The sequence below is a fragment of the Parasteatoda tepidariorum genome, chromosome 9 (genome assembly GCF_043381705.1).
Source record: "Parasteatoda tepidariorum isolate YZ-2023 chromosome 9, CAS_Ptep_4.0, whole genome shotgun sequence".
NCBI classification, from domain to species: domain Eukaryota; kingdom Metazoa; phylum Arthropoda; class Arachnida; order Araneae; family Theridiidae; genus Parasteatoda; species Parasteatoda tepidariorum.
The window spans coordinates 40,258,855-40,280,409 of NC_092212.1; the positions used below are offsets into that span (position 1 = coordinate 40,258,855).

Genomic DNA, 21,555 nt, shown 5'->3' on the forward strand with positions numbered 1-21,555 from the left:
ACACATATCTTATTGGACATGTCTAATTATCTTATAAAACACTATGCTACCAAACATAATTTTATTAAAAAGATATTTTTTTGTTTACATATAACTTTGTAGACATTGGTAATAAATGGTATAAAGTAGTTTTAAATACATTTTGAATATATTCAAAATTCAAAAAAGTTATTGCAATTAATAAAACATATTCCTTAAATATTTAAAAACTTTTAAAATAATAAGGAATTTTGTACGAACTGTCATCTAGGATCTAATTGACAAAATATGTAATAACAAGACAATAGATAAAATATATAATCTACATAAATAAGATAAAAGATATTAAAAATTACATACAATATGTATAAATACACTAAAATATTTGTACATAGAATTTGGTTAAAATGTGAGACGACATTGAGCCAAATTGATTGCGATTCGTAACATTTGATGTAATTCTAAGAGTATCTTGTTTAAAATAACAATTTGCAAAAAAAAATATTGTTTAAGGATAGAAAAAATATTTCATTAACATTTCATTAAATATGATATTATTCAAGTTAATATTTTTCTAAATTGCCTAAATGATTTGATTATTAAATTATGCAAATTAATTTAAAGTTCTTGATGGTATGCGCATATGTTCAATTTTGGAATGCGTCTTTAACTTTTTGTATATGCATGCTAGGTTTATGAAGGCAATTGCATGTGAGAAATAATATGTTCGAAAGTTACAGACTCAATTCTGTTTCTTTAGTACATAGGATTTTCAAAATATATTGTTTTAAAAATGTTTATTAAATTCTTAAAATTTTATGAGAAAATTTTTATTGCGGTGTTAAGTCATTGCATGGTCTAAATATGCATAAAATTACTGAACAATTTGTCAAGGAATTTTTAAGGAACTTTAAAAACTGTCAAAAATCTGAAGTTTCAAATGATTTCTGTTAATAAGTATATGAACTTTAAAGATAAAAAGATCTTATTCTGTGTTTGATACTATTTGATAGATAAATAAATTGTAATGCTGATATTTTATCAACAAATTACAATGTTGGATTAGATTTTGAATATCAGTATAACTTGCAAGGAATGTTTTTAAGACCCACAAGAAATTTAGAGATTATTGTTTTAATTAATATCTTTAAGAAAATAAGCAACAATACACAAACTATTTAACTGATAGTGTTTGTAAAAAGTATATTTATCAAACATATTCATTTTTATAAAACAAATAAACGTATCAGAAAAAATAAATGACATAAAATATTTCTCCAATACATAATTAACAATTAACTAATTCTAGCGTGAGAATTTTCAAAATAAGACACATTAAGAGTAGACAAAGAATAAAAATTTTGTAGGTTTTAAAAGTTTTTTCGTTTAAAAAAAACTGTCTGCACATTTTTAAAATTTCATTATACTGCAAAAATGTCTCATAAGTGTGTCCTTTATGTTGCATTAATTATATTTTAAGTGATACGTGCATTATGGGTATAGCTTACAAATAGACGAAAATTAGGTTTTTCTGGTCATAGAAACCAAACAATAAACATATTTTTCCTTTTCAATTTTTGCAGCATATTTCAGAATTTTTTAAAAAAATATTTCGTAGTGAATTTTTTAAACAATTCATTACTCTTTCTTAGTTATCTCACACATCCCAAAGATTTCCATTTGTGTTTTAAAAATAAAAATTTTTAGACTAGTGTAACTTCAAAAACTTTGAAATACCAAAGAAACAATTTTATGCACTTTATGAAACGTCAAAATGTCTGTTTTTTTTTTGAAATTTAAATCATGCCTTTCGGTTTTTGAAAAACATTTTTACAACAATAATAGTAATAAAAAGTTTCAAATGTTTATTAAGTCGAATTTGTAATGCAATAAATAATGATTAAACAACTGCAACACAGAAAGTTTATTTTGTGAATTAGCATTTAATTTTAGTTGATGATTCAAAAAATTCACTTGAAAAGTATTTGTAAAGTTTTAAGATTATTTCTTTGCTTCTTTTATTCTATAATGTGAATTCAAAGTGTTAATGAAGGTTACATATTAATTATTATATTTTAATTATTATATTCTTTTAAAAAAATAAAATATTTTATGCACATTTTAGAATTTTTGCATCATCCAATATAAAACGAGACTTTCGTGTCGTTACGAATACTATAATTACCTCAAACAGACTAACTAATTATAGTTCCTGAGATGTTTTTAAAAAGTAACCAGCCTATTGGCTCTTCGTCTCTGGTCAGTTACCAATTGGCTCTCGCTCACCGACTGGTTCGCTTTCACTGGTTCACAGTCACATGTAACACATTAATGTAATTAATACTTTATGTATGCAACTAGAAACTTTTCTTACTTACAAACAACAACAAAAGATATCATTACATTTTAACACACACTATACAATTTCGAATGATTTCTGTAATTCTAGGACATGTTTATTAAAAATCTCAGATCTACATATAATCAAAAGATCCATTTCCTAAGTCTTATATCACAGGTAGTTTGATCACTCTTTGGTTAGATTTAATCTCTGTAACCAAATTTACTATTATGTATAAATTCATTCTCACTCTCCATTAATGAATCAAAGAATTTAGAATTTTCGAACTTTCCTCTGGTTCCTCCGTATTCTTTTGGGAGTATGTCTGGTGGTAAATACTCGTGCAAACTGCTCATGTTATCGCCATGGAAATAAATCTGCAAATAACGATAATAATAATAATAATAATAATAATAATAATAATAAATAAATAAATAAAAATAAATGAATAAATGAAATATAAATGAATAAGAATAAATAAATGAACAGAATAAATAAAATAAACAAGATATAAATNAATAATAATTATTATTATTATTATTATTATTGCAATAATAATAATAATAATAATAATAATAAATATAATAATAATAATTATTATTATTATTGTAATAATAATAATAATAATAATAATAATAAACTCTAAACTTCTAATACATTAAGTATTTATTTAAAACTTCTTTACGAAGTCACTGACTATTAAAATTCATATAATCATAAGTAAAATTTTCTTATAATAACAATTTTTTAAATTAAATTTCGTGTATTAAATGAGAAGTTTAAATTCGACGAATAATTTGCGTTCTGTTACAGACTCAAATTTGTTTTTAAATTATGTATACTATCGAAGATACCAACATATTGATTGATACATGGAAAGAATTTTAAATAATGATTTTCACTCATACAATTACTCATTATTATGATAGTCATTATTATTCATTTTACCAAGCTGAATATAAGCACTATTATTACTAATAAAGTTAACAGATTGAATGAAAAATAGATTAAGTCTCGAAATTAGTTTGAATTAGTCTTGATTTTATCTAGAATAAAGCTACATCTCGTACTAAATTTCGTATTGTTAGAAATACCGTATTGTGCTGCTTTTATAATAATTTAAATTTGTTGCAACTTTAATATGGTGTTAAGTATTATCATATTTATTAAAGTGGATTACACGATATCATGGTTTAGTTTCAACTGAAACGAGGTGCAATTTATCATCTTATTAAGATTGTAGCAAATTGATCCCGTATTATGGTTTAAAGTACCAAGATTAGTTTGACATTCAATCAATTTTTCTGAGGGTGGCTTTCATCTTATATGTTTGTTAAAAATTATTGGGTCACGTGAATTAAAATTAAAAAAATAATAATAAAATGTTGCTAAGCTCTGTAATAAAAACCTGTTAGTGGTGAAAAAATCATGGCATTATTTCTAATATTTTTAAATTTAGTTAACTTACTCTTTTTTTAATCTTTTCTTTAAGAAGAGGTTTAATCATAGCGAATAAAACAGTAAACACACCGGGATTGTTGACCACGTGAATAGCTTTATGACGAATGGGAAAACAGTTCTAGAGAATTAAAAAATAATATGTTAAAAACAAACAACGAAAAATAAAGCGTGTTAATATTAAAATTGATTTTGGTAAAATTAACAATAAAATATGGTTTTATAATATGTGATAAAATTTGGTAAACGTGGACTAATTTGATAATTTTATCATATGGTAAAAAACCATTAATTCTATTAAATTTACTCATGAGTTTTGTATTTTAAATGTGTGATAATAAGAACTATAATTTTGAAAACCCGAAATTCCTATGAACTAATAACAAATGAAAGGAAAAATTATCGAATAAATAGTTTAAATACCGTATGTTTTGGTTTTATTAACCAGAAGGATATTTTTTTTAAACCAGGAATGTCATTGCCGTACTGCTATTAAATTTACCATTTAAATTTTATCATTTAGCATTAACATTCAAATTTAATTTTACTATATTTTTTTCCTCCGTGTACAGTGTGTGAAAACGTATGGCATGTTGTTGTTTGTGCAATGTATGGCATGTTGGTTGTTTGTGAAGTAGAAACATTCGAATCTTGCATAAATTTCCTTACAAATTGTCATTTTATTTGAAATTTAACGGAGCTCAAATAATTATTTCAGCAATTCCGTTAATAAATCATAATAATAAATCTGTTAATAAATTAAGCATTAAGCACTGGTTAATTAAATAATGAAAATTAAAACAGAAAATAAATAATTGACTATTGGTATTGAATTTAGTATTGCACATCGTTGTATTTTCAAAAATATTTTTTTTTCTAAGTAATTATTAAATCTATTCATCATTGTATTTAAATGGACCATAATATAACATTATGCATTCTTGTTTCTACATTTAGGAGCAATTTAACATTGGAAATATTTATATTACTTTACTTAATTGAAACCTGAAGTCCACGTACGTGGACCTAAAACCATTAGCTTCCTGGCAGTATAATTCGAATTTTGTATATATTCGTATTTATATTACAATGGTTTATGGCAGTAAAACAGTAATTCGGGACTGTAAAATATTTATTTGCTATATACCTTTATACTTCAGTAGTGAAGAGGTTAACATTAACTGTCGTACCGCTACTAGTCAAATTAATTTTTTCTGAAGGAAATTTAAATGAATTTTGGAAATGAACAAACATAAAAGTTTGTCAATAAATTAGCCACATAATATCTCAGCATGTTTACGTCATGTAAATATAGAAAGTGTTTTTACAAACTGTAAGTATTTTAGAATTTTGGAGAGATATTTATACCACCGCAATGAATAGTTTTCATATTCCCAGCATTATTATTTAAAATAAAGTATTCCAAGATATGTAAGATAAACATTGTTATATGAAAAAGTATATTTACATGTATTATTATTTGAAATGTATTTCAATCGGAACTGTGATTTTCTGTACTTGCTATATTTTTTTTTAAAATTTAAAAATGTATCTCAATTCACTAGCGTTTAAAATTGAAAATCACGCTTTCGAGAAAGCGCCATCAGAAGAGTTAAAAAAAAATACTATTTTACTCTCTCTTAAGTACACTGTAAAAAATTCCGGATAAAATTACGGTAAAAAGTAACGGCACTTAGGGTTGCCAATACTTTTTACAGTAAAATCTATTTTTCACCGTAACGTTTCAGGGAAGAAAAAAGTCTGATATACTGTATTTTTTATACAGTAATATTTACTATAAAGTCACTGACTCACTGTAAATAAATAAATATTTCTTTTTAAAAACTGCGGTAAAAATGGATTTCAAGGTAAAATGGATTTCCTTAATGTTGCTCACAGGGTGCCAGTACTTTTTACCGTAATTCGAGCGGGAATTTTTTACAGTGTATAATTTTTAATAAAACAACGCTTATGCACATTTTGTATAGATGCAAACCCAGATGCAAACCATCCTACGATATTCTGTGGTAGCGAAATTATGATTAAACTAAACTTAATTTCTTTAACTTTGTCTGAACTTAAAAATTTCACTGCAGAATTATTAGTTTTGTGAATTTATTGAAATTATTTACATATAGTGGTGGTCAAAATCATTGTAAATCAAATTTATTAAATAAAAAAGGAAATAGTAAAACATAAAATTTACTAACATTTCAAATGTTCATCAAAATTCTTCCATAAATATTAGGGAAGTTGACGTAAATGAAAATTGAGCTTCAAATTGGTTAACGTTGACAGTTTTCTTCGCAAGTTGTGGAAAGTTGTTGAGGCCCAATCAATCTAAATATATGTATTTCTTATGTTGGGTGCTTCGTAACCACCTCTCTTAATATGAAATTTTAGATTAAGTTCTCATCAAAATTGAAGTAAAGATAAAGGTAACACTTTAAGGATGACTCTTAATGTGTGTACCATTTGCTTTATTTTTTTAAACAAGGATTCGTGTAAACATATGACATAAAAATGCAGGTCAAAGGTGATTATTATGGAACAGCCTGAATGAGAAATATAAATGAACAGTTGTTCTATCATAACTGCTCTCTCCTAATGTTGGTACAATGTAACAATAAGGAAAATTACAACGATCATCTGTATAAAAATAAATAAGGAAATAAGGAAAACTACTTTTATTTTATATAATGATTATAGTTCATAATAATTTTTATTTTAAAACATTCGAATTTCTTTTTGAAATTTTCTTTATTATTAGCTGTTTAAATTTCTGTTTCTTCATTATTAGCTGTTAAAATTAACTATTAATCCCTTCCTTCTCGCTCCCTTGAAAATTACGGGGTGAGGTTTCNATCTGTTTAAAAATAAATAAGGAAATTAAGAAAACTACTTTTATTTTATATAATGATTATATTTCATAATAATTTTTATTTTAAAACATTCGAATTTCTTTTTGAAATTTTCTTTATTATTAGCTGTTTAAACTTCTGTTTCTTCATTATTAGCGGTTAAATTAACTATTAGCCCCTTCCTTCTCGTTCCCATGAAAATTACGGAGTAAGGTTCCGCCCTCTATTTCTCGCTCCTGTGAAATTTCCGGGCTGGAGTGTTCGGTAGTAACGCGCCAATAAGAATAAAACTAATTCAGTTATTTTGCCCGGAAAACATTTTATTTCTTATTTTACACACCAGATGGCTGTACCAAGATAATTTTAAGGTAATTGCAAATAGTTAGTTTACTTTAAACTAGATGTCAGCACTAATTAAATGTGTGTATTTGGCAAAATAGGCACTTTTACGACCATTTTCTTGAAAATTAACCGATCGTTAAGGGGTTAATGTAACTTCACACAGAGAGTGAAAAGAGGGCTGTAATAAATTATTAAAAATAATTGAATTACAAACCTGTGATGCTGATACAAAGCAATTAATGGCTGTTGGTGATATGTGAAATAGATGAGACCATGAGAATTTTTTGAAATCCACTATTGAGACTATACCACATATCTGTGTAACTGGATTTTGCAAGGCCTTTTCATTGCATATGAGACCACACCTGACGATTTCATCAAAAGAAGCGTGTTCTGGTTCCCACAGACCTTCAATAAGAGAGGGAGTTTATGTAATAAGAATTTAACGAAATCTTATTTTCTAAATCTATTGAATATTGAGCTTTGTACCGGGTGTCCAAAAAATAATCGATGATTTGAAAAATAAATTTAAGAAAAATGGAAAGGGACGCAAATGTACGGTTTACTGTACTTTTGCTTAGGAAACCAGAGGATTTTCCCTTCCAATGAGGTGAACCGGGTTCGAATCTCGGCGATGGCTGGTCGATACGAATCCGCACCCGGTTTGCACCAACCACCGTGCTGACGTGAAATATCCTCAATGGTAGGCGGATCATGGGTTAGAGTCCCATTGCCGTCAGGTAAACAGTGGGAGGCTCTCGTTGTCTTCCTCTCTCTGTAACGCAAATACGGGTTAGTTCCATCAAAAAAAAGTCCTCCACAAAGGCAAATTTCTTTGAATACTTGATCCATGAGTTCCCTTGTCTTCTGGATTGGTTTCAAAATTACAAGGCTACGGAGTTGAACATTAGAAGTCGTAAATCCGAAAATTGGGTTGGCTGCTCAACGACGGTTATAAAATAAAATAAAAGTGACACATTCTAAATTCTTTCACAAAGATTCACTAATACCAGATATTTACACAGAGACTTAACACAAAGACAAGCGCGAAGCCATATAGAACATAAACAAACTTATTATGCATCGAAGTTGCCAGGTACACAAAACAAAAATATATGACGGTTACAATAAATAAAAAAACAAAGAATAAATCTGAGTTAAGTAAAAGAAATTGACGAGAAGGAAATATATTTCAACTAATTCGATGTGCGATATGGTTTTATATTTAATTAACATATCGTTAATTAACATTCTGACTTATGTAGAGAAACTTATCTCAACTTTAATACGCCATTTTGTTGATAAAGATTAGCTGGCGCTGACGTCAGAGGTCACATGTGTGGATATGGGAGGAGGGTCACATGTGTGGATATGCTTATTCTTTAACAAATTCACAAAATTTCGCAATTTTTTTTCTTCATGACACTTTTAAATTTGTTGGTTTTTTTTGCGCTTTCCGATGGAAATGAAAAGTCTTTCAACAAAAGTTTTTTTATGATTTTTCTATTTGGTTTCACCATATTTTTAGGTTTAATTTTTAAAATTTACCAACAGGAGTAAAGCTTTTCGAAATTTTAAAAATTGGGCAATATTCTTGGTATAAACAAAAAACTCGTATCTTGAAATCATTTCAAAACAAGGTTATTAAGGTTTTGTGATTTTTCTATTTGGTTTTACCAAATTTTATATTAGTATTATTGAAAAACTCGATTTGGGTAATAGAATATTACTTAAATTTTGCGTTCGAGTTTTAAAATTTATCACTAGAAATCAAGATTTTCGAAAGAAAAAAAAAACAATCTTTACTGTATATAAAAAAAAAAAAATTAATAAAATCTAGAAAAACTTTTAACAAAAGATTATTTACTTTTTGCATTCAAATTTTAAAATGTATTCACAAAAATAAAGTTTTCCAAAACTAGACAATCTTTACGTTATTTAAAAAGACTTGAACAGCGTAGTTATTTTAATAAAAGGATCTTAATGTTTCGTGTCTAATTTTTAAAATTTACCAACAGGAATAAAGCTTTTCGAAATTTTCAAAATTGGGCAATATTCATGGTATAAACAAAAAAATCGTATCTTGCTTTTATTTCAAAACAAGGTTATTAACGTTTCGCGTTTGATTTTTAAACGATATGTCACCAGAAATAAGAATTTTCGAAATCGGACAATCATTACAGTATAAGCAAAATATACAAACGCTTATGGTACAAATCAGGGGTTTCCAACTTACATGAGACCGGGGGCCACAATTAAAAACACAAATCAAATGGCGGGCCGCAACTCTGTCAAAATTTTATGTAGGACTCTTTTATTTTTGAGAGAACATTAAATATTACTGTCAGATTTTTAGCAAGTCGTACTAAACAAAAGTATTGAATTACAAATTAAAATGAAAAGTACATTTTTAAAAATATTTAATTGCATATTAAAAAATTCGGGCTACAATAACTTTAATGTGCAGCCATGTATTAAACAATTAATGTGCAACAGATATCTAATTGTTAAGATATAAAACTTTAAAAAGGTTGGTATTAAAACTTACATAGTAGCACACAAAATGTTTAATGACAAAATTGAGGTTTGTCTGCTGCAACCACCAGAGAATAGATATTTACATTTTAAATTTAAAATTTACAAATGTGTGTGTAAATATTTTCTTCCAAAATGAGTGGTTTCAAAAAGTTAAATCGGAGAATTTCTTCGAGAAAATTTCTGATGCACACATGCTAAATTATATTCACAAAATGCAAAAAACTGAAATAAAAAAGAGCAACATACGCAATCATTTTTGTATTTGAATAAATATTTTCTTGGAAAAAAAAAACCTAAGAAATAATTTTTTTTTGCTCCGTTGGTATGATAAATTTCACAGAAACGAAGAAATTAGGTTTTTATTAACGAGAAAAGTATTTTAAACCCATGAAGATTTTTTACGAAAAATGACAACTAATATAATTCAAACAAAAGGCTTCGAGGGCCGTATGCGGCCCCCTGGCCGCTAATTGGAAACCACTGGTATAAGCAAAAAACTCGCATTTTGCAATAATTTCAAAGCAAGGTTATTAGCGTTTCGTGTTTGATTTTTAAACGATATGTCAGCAGAAATAAGAATTTTCGAAATCGGACAATCATTACTTTATAAACAAAACACACAAATCGGGCAATCATTTCAGTACTATTTTGCAATTGTACCTACCAACTCTGGACACCCACACTGCACTTCCTTCAGGATTGCGCCATGGTAAAAAGTTCATCATGTTTGTTTCTAATACTTTTGAAATATTTGTTGGGCTGAATTTCTTGTAAAGTGACTTGTAATACATTCGGTGGCCGTAATATTTCTTTAGTAAAGAAAAAGCTCTGTCTGTATCAAATTTCTTAACTCTCAAAAATTGCAATAGGAAGTTGTCAGACATATCAGATTCCAAGTTCTTTTCACCTGTAAAAATTACGCAGGAATTAAAAAAAGGATGTTAATATAAGTTTTATAGTAAAATGGAACAACAGTGAGAAATTTTCAAATTAACTTTGTTGTTATTTTTTCATTTAACAGAATAAAATTCTTTTTATTTTTTGCTTATTCATTACTCTTTTTATAGTAAAGACATGCGGGAAAATTTACGTATCAGCAGAAACGATTACAAAAGCAACACTATTGAGGTACAGTTCCTTATAGAGGAAATATATATTTATTGACCCTCCATTTCCCTTTTGACCTTATTTAGTTAGACATTCAAAAATTATGTACAGCGCGCGAAAAAGCGAACACACTGTTAAAATTTTCCTTCCAAAATTATTGTAAAATATGCGGCAGCAGTCTGTCCATCCAGTTAATCGTGAAGTTTACGATAAAGGGCATTTTTTACCTTTATGGTTTTGAAACCGTTTTCAATTAGCATGATTAAGAAACCATGAATACAAAACTATACGATTTTTAAACCAGTTAATCGTAAAGTTTAAGATAAAGGACATTTTTTACCTTTACGGTTTTAAAACCGTTTTCAACTAGCATGATTAAGAAACCACGAATACAAAATTATACGATTTTTAAACCAGTTAATCGTAAAGTTTACGATAAAGGGCATTTTTTAACTTTACGGTTTTGAAACCGTTTTCAACTAGCATGATTAAGAAACCACGAATACAAAACTATACGAATTTTAACCCAGTTAATCGTAATGTTTACGATAAGGGGCATTTTTTACCTTTACTGTTTTTAAACCGTTTTCAACTAGCATGATTAAGAAACCATGAATACAGAACTATACGAATTTTAAACCATTTACAACTAGCTTGATATCAAAACAGTAGAAAAGAAATTTAACTGTACATTGGAGCTAGGTTTTTCGTTTGGTAATGGGCATTGGAGTTAGGTTATGGTTCCGTTGTATTTTATAAAATGAAACGTGGAGTCTAGTTTAATTAGATTATATAGTCGTTTCACCTATCGTAAGAAGTGAAAATATTAGACTTTTCTGTGCTAAGCAACTTTATGGTGCTGCCATCTATGTGTGAAAGAGAGTATCGTATTCTAATAGTTTAAGGTCACAAATTGCGGAGAGTAAGACACTGGAAACTTCTCATGTGTTGAAGGGAATGGAAGGAAGATATATTGTGATGTCAATGCTGGGTCTCGAACCCCCGTTCTTTCGATCACAAGATTGACAGATTAGCCTCTTGGACTATAATATGTACCTAAATGCAAGGAACTAAATGGATTTATTTTATAAAATTCTGTTGTTTAACCGAATTAGGTAAAAGCAGTTAATAAAAGGTTTTTCCCGCAGTTAACAGCTTGAACATCTTATTTATGGTTACTTGTTTGTTTTGGTCCCGCAGTGGACTGATCGCTAAGACACGGTTCCCAGCAGATCACCGAAGTCAAGCATCACTGGCTGCGGTTAGTGTGCGGGTGGGTGACCACTTGGATCAGTCTGCGTAGGGACCGAGGGTGTGCGGTATTGGTCCTCGTTAAACTGTGCTACCGTAAAGTGCTCGACTTCGCGTGCAGGTCGTCGGGCTACCGAAGAGGGGGTGCCATCCCTTCCGCAGAGGATCAAAATTGTGATGGCATGTCTTCGGATCATCCTCAGGGATGTTTCCCAGACCGTCGCCAATAGCCCATTGTGCAGCTCTAGTGCGACGTAAATGAACTACAACAACAACAAATTGTTTGCTTTGTTTAAATACGGTTTAATAACAAATTGATATTTAACAATTTTTTCTAACAATGCACTCTGAATAATATTTGATCGAATGATTGGTTTTGCAAGTGCTCGGACACTATTTTAATGCTTCGAGGAATTAACTTTAAATATGCTAATACGACAGACACGATACAGACGTTATTTTAAGAAGCTAAATCAGACATAAAAACGTAATTTCTCTGAATAAACATACTTTTTTTCTTATGGATTTAAATTTTTTACAAATAAAATAAGGAAGAGGGTACATTGTAGGTAGTCGCAATCTAGGAAATATGACCCCAATAGTTTAGGTAGGAGAGTAGTTGAAAATGAAAATTTTGTCCCCTTAATCTTTCTTTTTGCGTATTTTTTGTACACATTTTTCGCTATATTCCAAGATCCTTATTTTGGAATTGAAACATTTTTGAATTCAATTCGTTTATCTAAAGATAATTACACTCGAATTATTTAAATAAATATTAATTATTTTTGTATGACCAATTCTTAACTAACAATAGTGGTAAAATACTCCTTACTGCGAGGGTGCTGTTAGCGCAATAAATAAAGCAGTGACCTAGCAGTCACGGAAGTGTTAAGTTGTATTCTTCTTTTGTTATCAAATAATTGATATGTTAAATTTGATTTCGTCGATGATTGATTTTATTGAATATTTGAAAAATCCACTCAGACACTAAATTTACCTTAGTGCTGATTATTGAGTTGAACACAGACCAAACAGTTTTGTAATTTTTTTAAAAATCAAATAAATAAATAAATAATAATAATAATAAAATATGAATAAATAAATGAATAAATAAATAAACTAAATAAGCATTCCGTTCATAACAAAAGTTAAAATTTAGTTTTCGAAAAACTACTTTTATAACTTCTGGGCAATAAGATAATTGACCACATAATTTTTTACACACATTCTTAAAAATATACGAGTGACGTTACGTAATTCATACAACAATTTTGAAAAAAAAAATGCTTAAAAATATGATATAAACATAAAACATATAAAAAGCATAAATCATACGCAAAAAATATAAATCGTTAAACACGAAAAAACATAATCATTGAACATATACCGTTGTAGCACATAAAACATTTGCTTTATACTTTCTAAAAGAAAGAAATTTATAAGCTCTTCTGATTTAAGGAGTATTTATAGTGGTTACCATCAATTATTAAGAGTGACAATGAATTGTGATGTATTAGGGGGACTGGAAAGTAATGTCGTTTCGGTGCATTTGATATTTGTTATCAAGATTTTATTTTTAATTAATAATGTATTCACCCTCGTTAGTAACAACTTTTCAAAGCCGGATCGAAAATGAATCTAAATGGATCGAAAAAAGATTTTTTTTTTAAGACTAAGGATTATTTAATGCTCCGAAACGACATTACTTTCCGGTCCCCCTAATATTTACCGATTTCAGCTGTTGTACTTACATTTAATCATTTCCTTTAACTCTTTCAAGCATTGTATTCTATTCTCCGTTGTTTCATTTAACTCCTTTACAGCTCTCTGGTGAATTTCATCATTTATTTTCGAGTACTCCAAAGGTAGTGAGCAATTTTCCATGTTTTACGATAGCTTACCTAACATAAAATAGCAAATTAAATATATTAACGTTAAATAAAAATAACAAATAGCATCTTAGAAAAAAGCAAAGTTATTTATCTCCTTAAGAGAACCAATTTCAAAGAATTTAAACCATCTTTCACAATAAACTTTAATGAACTATTTATTAAGAATAATTCAATTAAAAATATTTATTTCACCATAAATGACTTTAAGGACTTTTTGAATAACAGTTTTTGAATAACAATTTAATAAACAGCAATTGTAAACATCGAATAACAATTTAATAAACAGCAATTGTAATTTTTTGCATGAGTAAACCAATCGTAGCAGTCATTGGGTACAAGATCAAGGAAAAAAATATTCATAATTTATTTGTTTAAGTATGCGATGGTGTTGAAAGAAGCATTTACTATTATTATTTCCTTTTTCTGTTTATTTCTGAGGTTTTTCCTGTTTACTAGAAAGAGAAAGTAAAAAAATCAGATTTCTCTCCAGATAAGTAACAGAGCTCTTCATTCACAATATTGCTTTTCCAATCTTAGCATGATAAGAAAAAAATAATTTTTTTCTTCTTTTCTACGTCAGCAACTTCAATTTAATCGTTCATCAAAATTGGGTGGAATTGTTAAATGAAGGTCACAACATACCATGGCCAACATGTGATTCCTATACTGCTTTGAGTTTATTTTATTCAGCAAAATTTCAAACGATATTTATAAATTTTCTACATAAGGTGATTTTTAATTTTCCTTAATATATATTTTTAGAATACTTGTCCAAAATAAACTTAAAAAGTACACACTTAAGGGTAACAAAATAGTATTTTAAGAGGGAGAAAACGCATTAGAAATCTAACGTATCACTACTGAGGAAGGCAGGAACGGAATCATCAAAACCTGTCTGATTATCAGTTAAGACAGGATTTGAAGGGTGATTATTCGAAACAAAATTTTCATCAGAAAATCAAATTGGTTTTGATGTTTATATCAAGCCTTTCTTATCATTGTTTTGATAGATTGCGTCAGCTTTTGTGCAGCAAATGCTAAAACTAATATGCATGCTTTTGCTGATTTGATTTTCCGACGAAGAGTCTAAAACATACATTAAAGGTGGCCATTACAAAATTGCGATGATCTGTATATTTTAACTAATTTTTTTAAAGGTGAAATGTTCAATTTGGAGAGTTAGAATTTAATTTAAAATTCAGTTTTAGTCGAAATAAATAATGTGTGAAATATTTTGGCGAAATAAGTAATGCGTAAAAATTTTTTACCAGAATTGTCATCATCATGCAGTACGGTAGTTCACCAGAATTTTTTTCTCCGTGTAAAATGCATAATTATCAGCATCTCTTTTGAAACTATTTTAAAACACAATTAAAAAATTCATACAGAGTTGAAATTTTCAGTTTAATTATAAAAAGTCTCACCTAATATTGAATAACTAATTATAAACTTTCTTTTTAATTATTCGGAAATTTATTTATAAAATTCATGTAAAAATGAGTCTTCATATTGTATTATGCTCTAGTTGTACATATCGATATTTCATTAATATTGAATATTTTTTTCGAATTTATTTTAAAATTTAATGAGCTCATAATAATAATTAGTCTCTATATTGAATCCGGTCCGCGAAGCCTTTTTTTGTGGCCCGTGAACTAAAATATATTAATTGTAATTTTTGCGGACAATTTTCGTGAAAAATCTATATGCGTTTAAAATACTTTTCTCGTTAACAAGAACCTAATTTCTTCGTTTCTGTGAAATTTATCATACCAACGGTGCAAAAAAAAATATTTCGCAGGTTTTGCATCCAAGAAAATATTTATTGAAATATAAAAATACTGTTGCTCTTTCATTTTTTTTTGTATTTTGTGAATATAATTTAGCATGTGTATATCAGAAATTTTCTAGAAGAAATTCTTCGATTTAACTTTTGGAAACCACTCATTTTGGACGAAAATATTTACACACACATTTGTAAATTTAAAATGTAAATATCTATTCTCTTGTGGTTGCAGCAGAAAAACCTCAATTTTGTCATTGAACATTTTGTGTGCTACTATGTAAGTTTTAATACCAACCTTTTTAAAGTTTTATATCTTAACAATTAGATATCTGTTTCACATTAATTGTTTAATACATGGGTGCACATTAAAGTTATCGTAGCCCGAATTTTTTAATATGCAATTAAATATTTTTAAAAATTTACTTCTTATTTTTATTTGTAATTCAATACTTCTGTTTTGTACAACTTGGTAAAATCTGACAGTAATATGTAATGCTCCTTCAAACATAAAAGAGTCCTACATGAAAGTTTGATAAAGTTGCGGCCTGCCATTTGATTTGTGTTTTTAATTGTGGCCCCCGGCCTCATGTAAGTTGGATGCCCCTGAAATGTAGAATAATAAATATTTCTCCAGAAATTATTTTAAATTCCCTTAAAAAGTTTACGAAAAGGATTTTTTTTCATTAAATTATACGCTTCGAAGAATATTAAATACTTAAATTCAAAACTTTTCCTCCTAATTACTTTAAAATACAATTAAAATGTTAAAACAAAAACGAATCTTATTGAATTTTACTTCATTTGAGCATTTTCGGCTATAAATGAATACACATTATCGTACTTATTTCTTTTGAAACTATTTTATCCCTTGTTGTTATACATTTAAACTATACATTTAAAGATATTATTTTAAATTTAGACTCACCTTTAAATATATTCCTCAAGAGTATGACTTTATTGATGCACTATCCGATGTTTCAAAATATTATTTTGACACACAGTTGTCAACACTATTTCACGGCATTTTCCAGATTCATAAACGAGCTTTATTTCCCCTCGAAGTAAACTTTGTTTTAAAAAATATCCTTTTTTGACATCCATCCAAAATACATTTTAAAATTCATTAGCGGATCTACAGCGTGTATGATCTTCTTCTTAATTTGAATAAATTACTTCCTCATCACCACAGCTGAACACAAAAGCACGATAAGCTATTATGATAAAATATAATTCTCGTATCTCGCCGTGCAATTTAAGATTCGACGAGCGATCAAGGTTCAGCGTTGCGCCAGGCTATGAATGTTTTCGTATCTACTTAATAAAACGAGCTAATAGTACTCAGCCGGGTTTTTTTTTCTGGTTTGTTTTTGTTTTTAGCCCTTACGTCAAGGTCAGGTTATGCAATGTTATATATATTTGTGAGGGAAATATTGAGTGTTTTTTTTTTAATATAGCTATGCCGAGCATAATTATGCTTTAGCCCTTAGATCTGTTGTAAACGTCTTTTGTCTTTTTTGCGTTGATAAAGATAATATAATAAACAATGGAAGTAAAATCATTGTTAAGTTCTAGAATTATGATGATGTCAAAGGATTATAATTTTAAGTAAAATGTAGAAAAAAAACACGTATGGTAAAACTTTTTATTGCTGATGATTGCAGTCTCTAAAAGAAATAACTTGCCAATTAATTTGAGCTAAAAATTGCGCTCTTTAACTAATTATTGTTGAATAGCCGGCGTGATAAGCAGTAGAATAGGAAAATACGCACAAGATTAAACTACACAAAATTATAATCCTACACACCTTTCATTTACAATTTTTGAAATAATCAAAGGAAAGGGGAATGTATATGAAATTAAAAGCACTTTTGCACTAAATGAATTATAACTTTAAAATATGTATTACACATAGAGAAAGAAAAACGTGAAATAGTTACCGTTTTTGAACAGATCATTTTTTCTTTTTATTTCAAAACTGCATGTTCCTCTTAAGTGGTTTTTTCAATACCACTTCATCAATTTTCACCTCATTCTCTACTTATTTTTCTGAATTAACTCCTTCCATTTTTCCAATTAACTCTCTTTCTTAATTTTTTAATCTTATCTCCTCTTATTTCAATATTTACTCATTATTTTCAACTTAACTCTTTCCATCTTCATTCAATTCAACTTATTTTTTTCTATTTATTTATTTTGTATATTTATTTATTATCTTTCTATTATTTTTTTTTACTGTCCTACAAAACCCCATCCACATAAAAGTTGAAACCCAATCATCTTAGGTTAAGAGTACAGATCCAATCTAAAGTAAAATATTTTTAACCAATTATAAATTAAAAAAGGGGAGCTTAATGATCAGCCCATATTAAACCCTGTTGGTCTATGGCTATTCTCAACATTTTAATTGACATTTTCTTCGCAGTTAGATCAGATATATAGAAATCGGCACACCAAGCAGGTGCTCCGAAAAACTGGGTAGGACTAAAAATGCATTCTATCTCAAATCTGTGCTTTAAGTAAAGAAAAGTCAATTAAATAAACAGTAGAAATAAACTAAAATAAAATATAAATTAAGTTACTATACATTTAAAGATCTCGTAACATTATTCAGGGGTAGGGGTGACAATGTGTCTAAGAGAAAGAAGTGGTACTTTTCTATTTCGTCAGTGCAAGTAAATTCATCTATTTTATTCCTTTATTTATTTAGTTAAAAAAAATAGCCGTCACCTAAAAAATTAAATAATAAAAAAAATAATGGACAATTGAATTTATTTGCGCCAAATGACTTTTCATTGGCGACTTTATCGCCTGAAGTAGAAGTACTGATGTAGTATAGCTAAACTAGTATTTCATTACCAATTTATTAGTAGGCGGAATAACATTGTTTTGGCTTATTTTAGTCACAACTTGTTGTTTCAAAATAAAACCATACGGCTATGCATTTATATCTAATAATAAGCAATGTCAGAATTTTAAGAATAATAAATAATTTACAACATTATTGGTACCCATATTTTTTAGGTGAGTCAGTTATTAAAAATATTGTAATATTTAAAGGAAATTGAACTATTGCGTTGTTAAACAACATTAGATGTAAGCAACTTAAAATATGATATTAGGTAAAAAAAATCTTTCTTACTGTTTTCCAAATTAATCTTTCGTAAATATTAAGAACATTTCATTAAAATTTAAAAAAATCTTCAATACAAAAACAGATGAATCATATTGATTTGAAGCACGGTAAATATAATATTAAGAAAAGTATTAATGTTTTGTGTTGGATGTTAAATTTCATGTTGATGGTTATTGATATACTATTACAACTTTTGCGTGTGAGTCAATTATTATAATTGCACTTAACATTAAAAAAATTTCAAACTTAACTCTGGCGAATAGCTAAGGTTGTAAACAACCTTATATAAAGTAAAGAAAAAATATTAGATATTGTTTGTTAAATTAATTTTTTGTAAGTGAGTTAGTTGTTAAAAATATTACACTTAATACATAAAAACATTTTCAACCTAAACACTACTGAATAGAATTGATAGAAAGAACTTTAATTTGGTAAATAAAAATATTCTATATCGCTTTTTAAATTAATATTTTGTGAGTTAATTTTTAAAAATATTGCATTTAACAATATAAATAATTATTGAATCAAATCCACGGTGAATAGCATTAGTTGACAGTACTTTTATAACTTACAAGTAGTAATATATCACTTGCAAAGTTTTGCTTGGATATTTTTTAAGTGATACTTACTGTTTAGTCCCTGTTTGAAAAATATTTCATGTTTAAAAAATATTGTACCTAACTTTAAAAAAAAGTACACAAATTATAGCGCATTGCGCTATTAGTCAGTATTTCAAATTTCTAAAAAGGCTGTTAGCCTTCTTTATAATCCCCTATGATTTTTTTAACTAAATTTTCAAAACTACTTGTTTCAGAAAACGAAAAATGTTATAAAATGTATGTTAATTTGTTTTAAAAAGTTTTTCAAATTTTTTCTCTCCGTGTAAAGGTTTTAAAATTTTAGAAGATTATGAATAAATATTTTGAAATTGTTCTCAGTTTATTAAAAAAAATTAAAATTAAAACGCGTTTTAATATGAGCTATTACTTTTGAATCTTAACACTCATGAGCTCTAATACGTTAAAATTATATAAAAGCAACGATAAAAATTTATTGTTTTTTAGAATTTAGTGTTTTTTTAATAAATATTGTAGAATCAATATCAAGATAAGCATCCTTATCTACCACTGGTGAAATCTGTACATGAATTTTAGTCTGGATTGTTTCAGATAATCGGGAAACAATAATCGGTTTCATATAATAATAAATCGGATAACAATTGATAGTTTCGTAAAAAAAAAAACAGCTTAATTTCATTTTCTGCTACATGCAAACCTCTGGCAGTTTGTAAAAATATTTGAGAACAATGTTTATTATTTTCTTTGGGGAATACTTTCCCCAAAAAGTATTTTGTTGCCCATTTAGAATTAGGAGCATTTAAAAATATTTCAAAAAAGTAAAAAAATAATTAATTACGACCTCTGAAATCAACTATATTTGCTTAAAAAGCAATAATAAATTATAATTTTACATGCATGTTCATTAGCAATCACATATACATGTTAATTAGCAATGATTTATGCGCTCTTTTGCAAGAATTGATTCTTTGGGAAGTGTATTTAAAATTTGTAACAATGCGACTATTATATTCGCGACAAATACAATCTTTAAGTACTCTGTAAAAAATTTCGTATAATATTACGGAAAAATGCACCAGCTCCGGTACGTTTTACTAGAACATGTTACGGAACAAAAAATCTGATTTTTACAGTAATAATTACGATAAAATCACTGAATCACTCTGATTAATTAATTGTTTAAAAATTACGGAATAATATTTTTCGGTAAAAATTGATTCTAGGGCAAAATTAATTTTACAGATGATGTAGCCAAAGTGCCGGTTACTTATTATATTTTATTATTTTTATTACATTATATTTATTATATTATTTTTATTACATNTCGAAACTTAACGTTCTTGGACTTGATCTTAATGGTTTGAGGGGGTGACCTCAAATATGAAAATTAATTATAGCAGACGATATTTTAAATTACGAAATCAGACACAAAAACGTACTTTCTCTGAATTAACTTACATTTTTTCGACTGATTCGTATTTTTAACCCCCAAAATAAAGGGGGCTGCCACAATCTGGGAAATATGGTCGCTACAGTTTGGTCAGAAGAGGGGTCCATATTTTTTATCCCTTAACGTTAATTTTAATTTTTGAGTACTTCGCCATATCTCGAGAATTTTTCAAGAGATTTAAAAAATTTATGCACACAATTATGAAATTCGTTTATTCTAAGACCGTGCAAAAAATAACTTTTAGTAAATATTTACCATTTTTAATTATTTCATAAAAGTCGAGAAAATTTTGAATTTTAATGCGTGCAAATTTTTACATAATTTTAAATAAAGCAATTTTACATGACAGAATACAAAATTTGTTTTTCGAAATAGATTAAATAGTTTCTAAGAAATCGAATTTAAAAAAATCGTATTTTTGGGATATATATATATGTCTATTAGGACTAAAAGGGTTAAGATATTGTCAGAACAGTAAAAGATTGTTTAAAAAGTAAATATTTTTTACAACCAGAGTTTCTAAATTGCACGAAGTTTGATTTAGCATACTTCTTGAAAAAAATTTTTGTAAGCAGAATTTTTCTATATTTTATCAAATGGAGGCTGGATGTAACACTTAATTGAAGTTTAATAATGAAAATACTATCTTGGTCACCTTTTGTTACAAGTTTAGAAAATTTTAAAATTCTTTTATAAAATTTGGTACTAAAATAGCTTACAGCAAGTAAAATAAAATACATTGCAATTACTTCGATAACCACGAAACGTATTAAAAAATAAACGAAACATAAAAAATGAATAATAAATTCCTTATATAACTAAGTATTATATAAATGGCA

General features: G+C 27.6%; 1 protein-coding gene across 2 annotated transcripts; it reads right to left on the reverse strand.

Moving 5' to 3' along the window:
• Positions 1-2,409: 2,409 nt before the first annotated feature.
• LOC107452838 (alpha-tocopherol transfer protein-like) lies at positions 2,410-16,868 on the reverse strand. Of its 2 annotated transcripts, none has more exons than XM_016069449.4 (6): positions 16,481-16,868; positions 13,629-13,778; positions 10,184-10,426; positions 7,196-7,389; positions 3,789-3,899; positions 2,410-2,697 (listed from the first exon to the last, which is right to left on the reverse strand). In XM_016069449.4, exons 2-6 carry the CDS (start codon positions 13,759-13,761, stop codon positions 2,524-2,526), a joined length of 855 nt encoding a protein of 284 aa, XP_015924935.1. In that variant the 5' UTR covers positions 13,762-13,778; positions 16,481-16,868; the 3' UTR covers positions 2,410-2,523. The 2 variants fall into 2 exon arrangements, with proteins under 2 accessions (XP_015924935.1, XP_071041253.1); XM_071185152.1 differs by lacking the exon at positions 16,481-16,868 and adding an exon at positions 13,962-13,981.
• Positions 16,869-21,555: the final 4,687 nt, after the last annotated feature.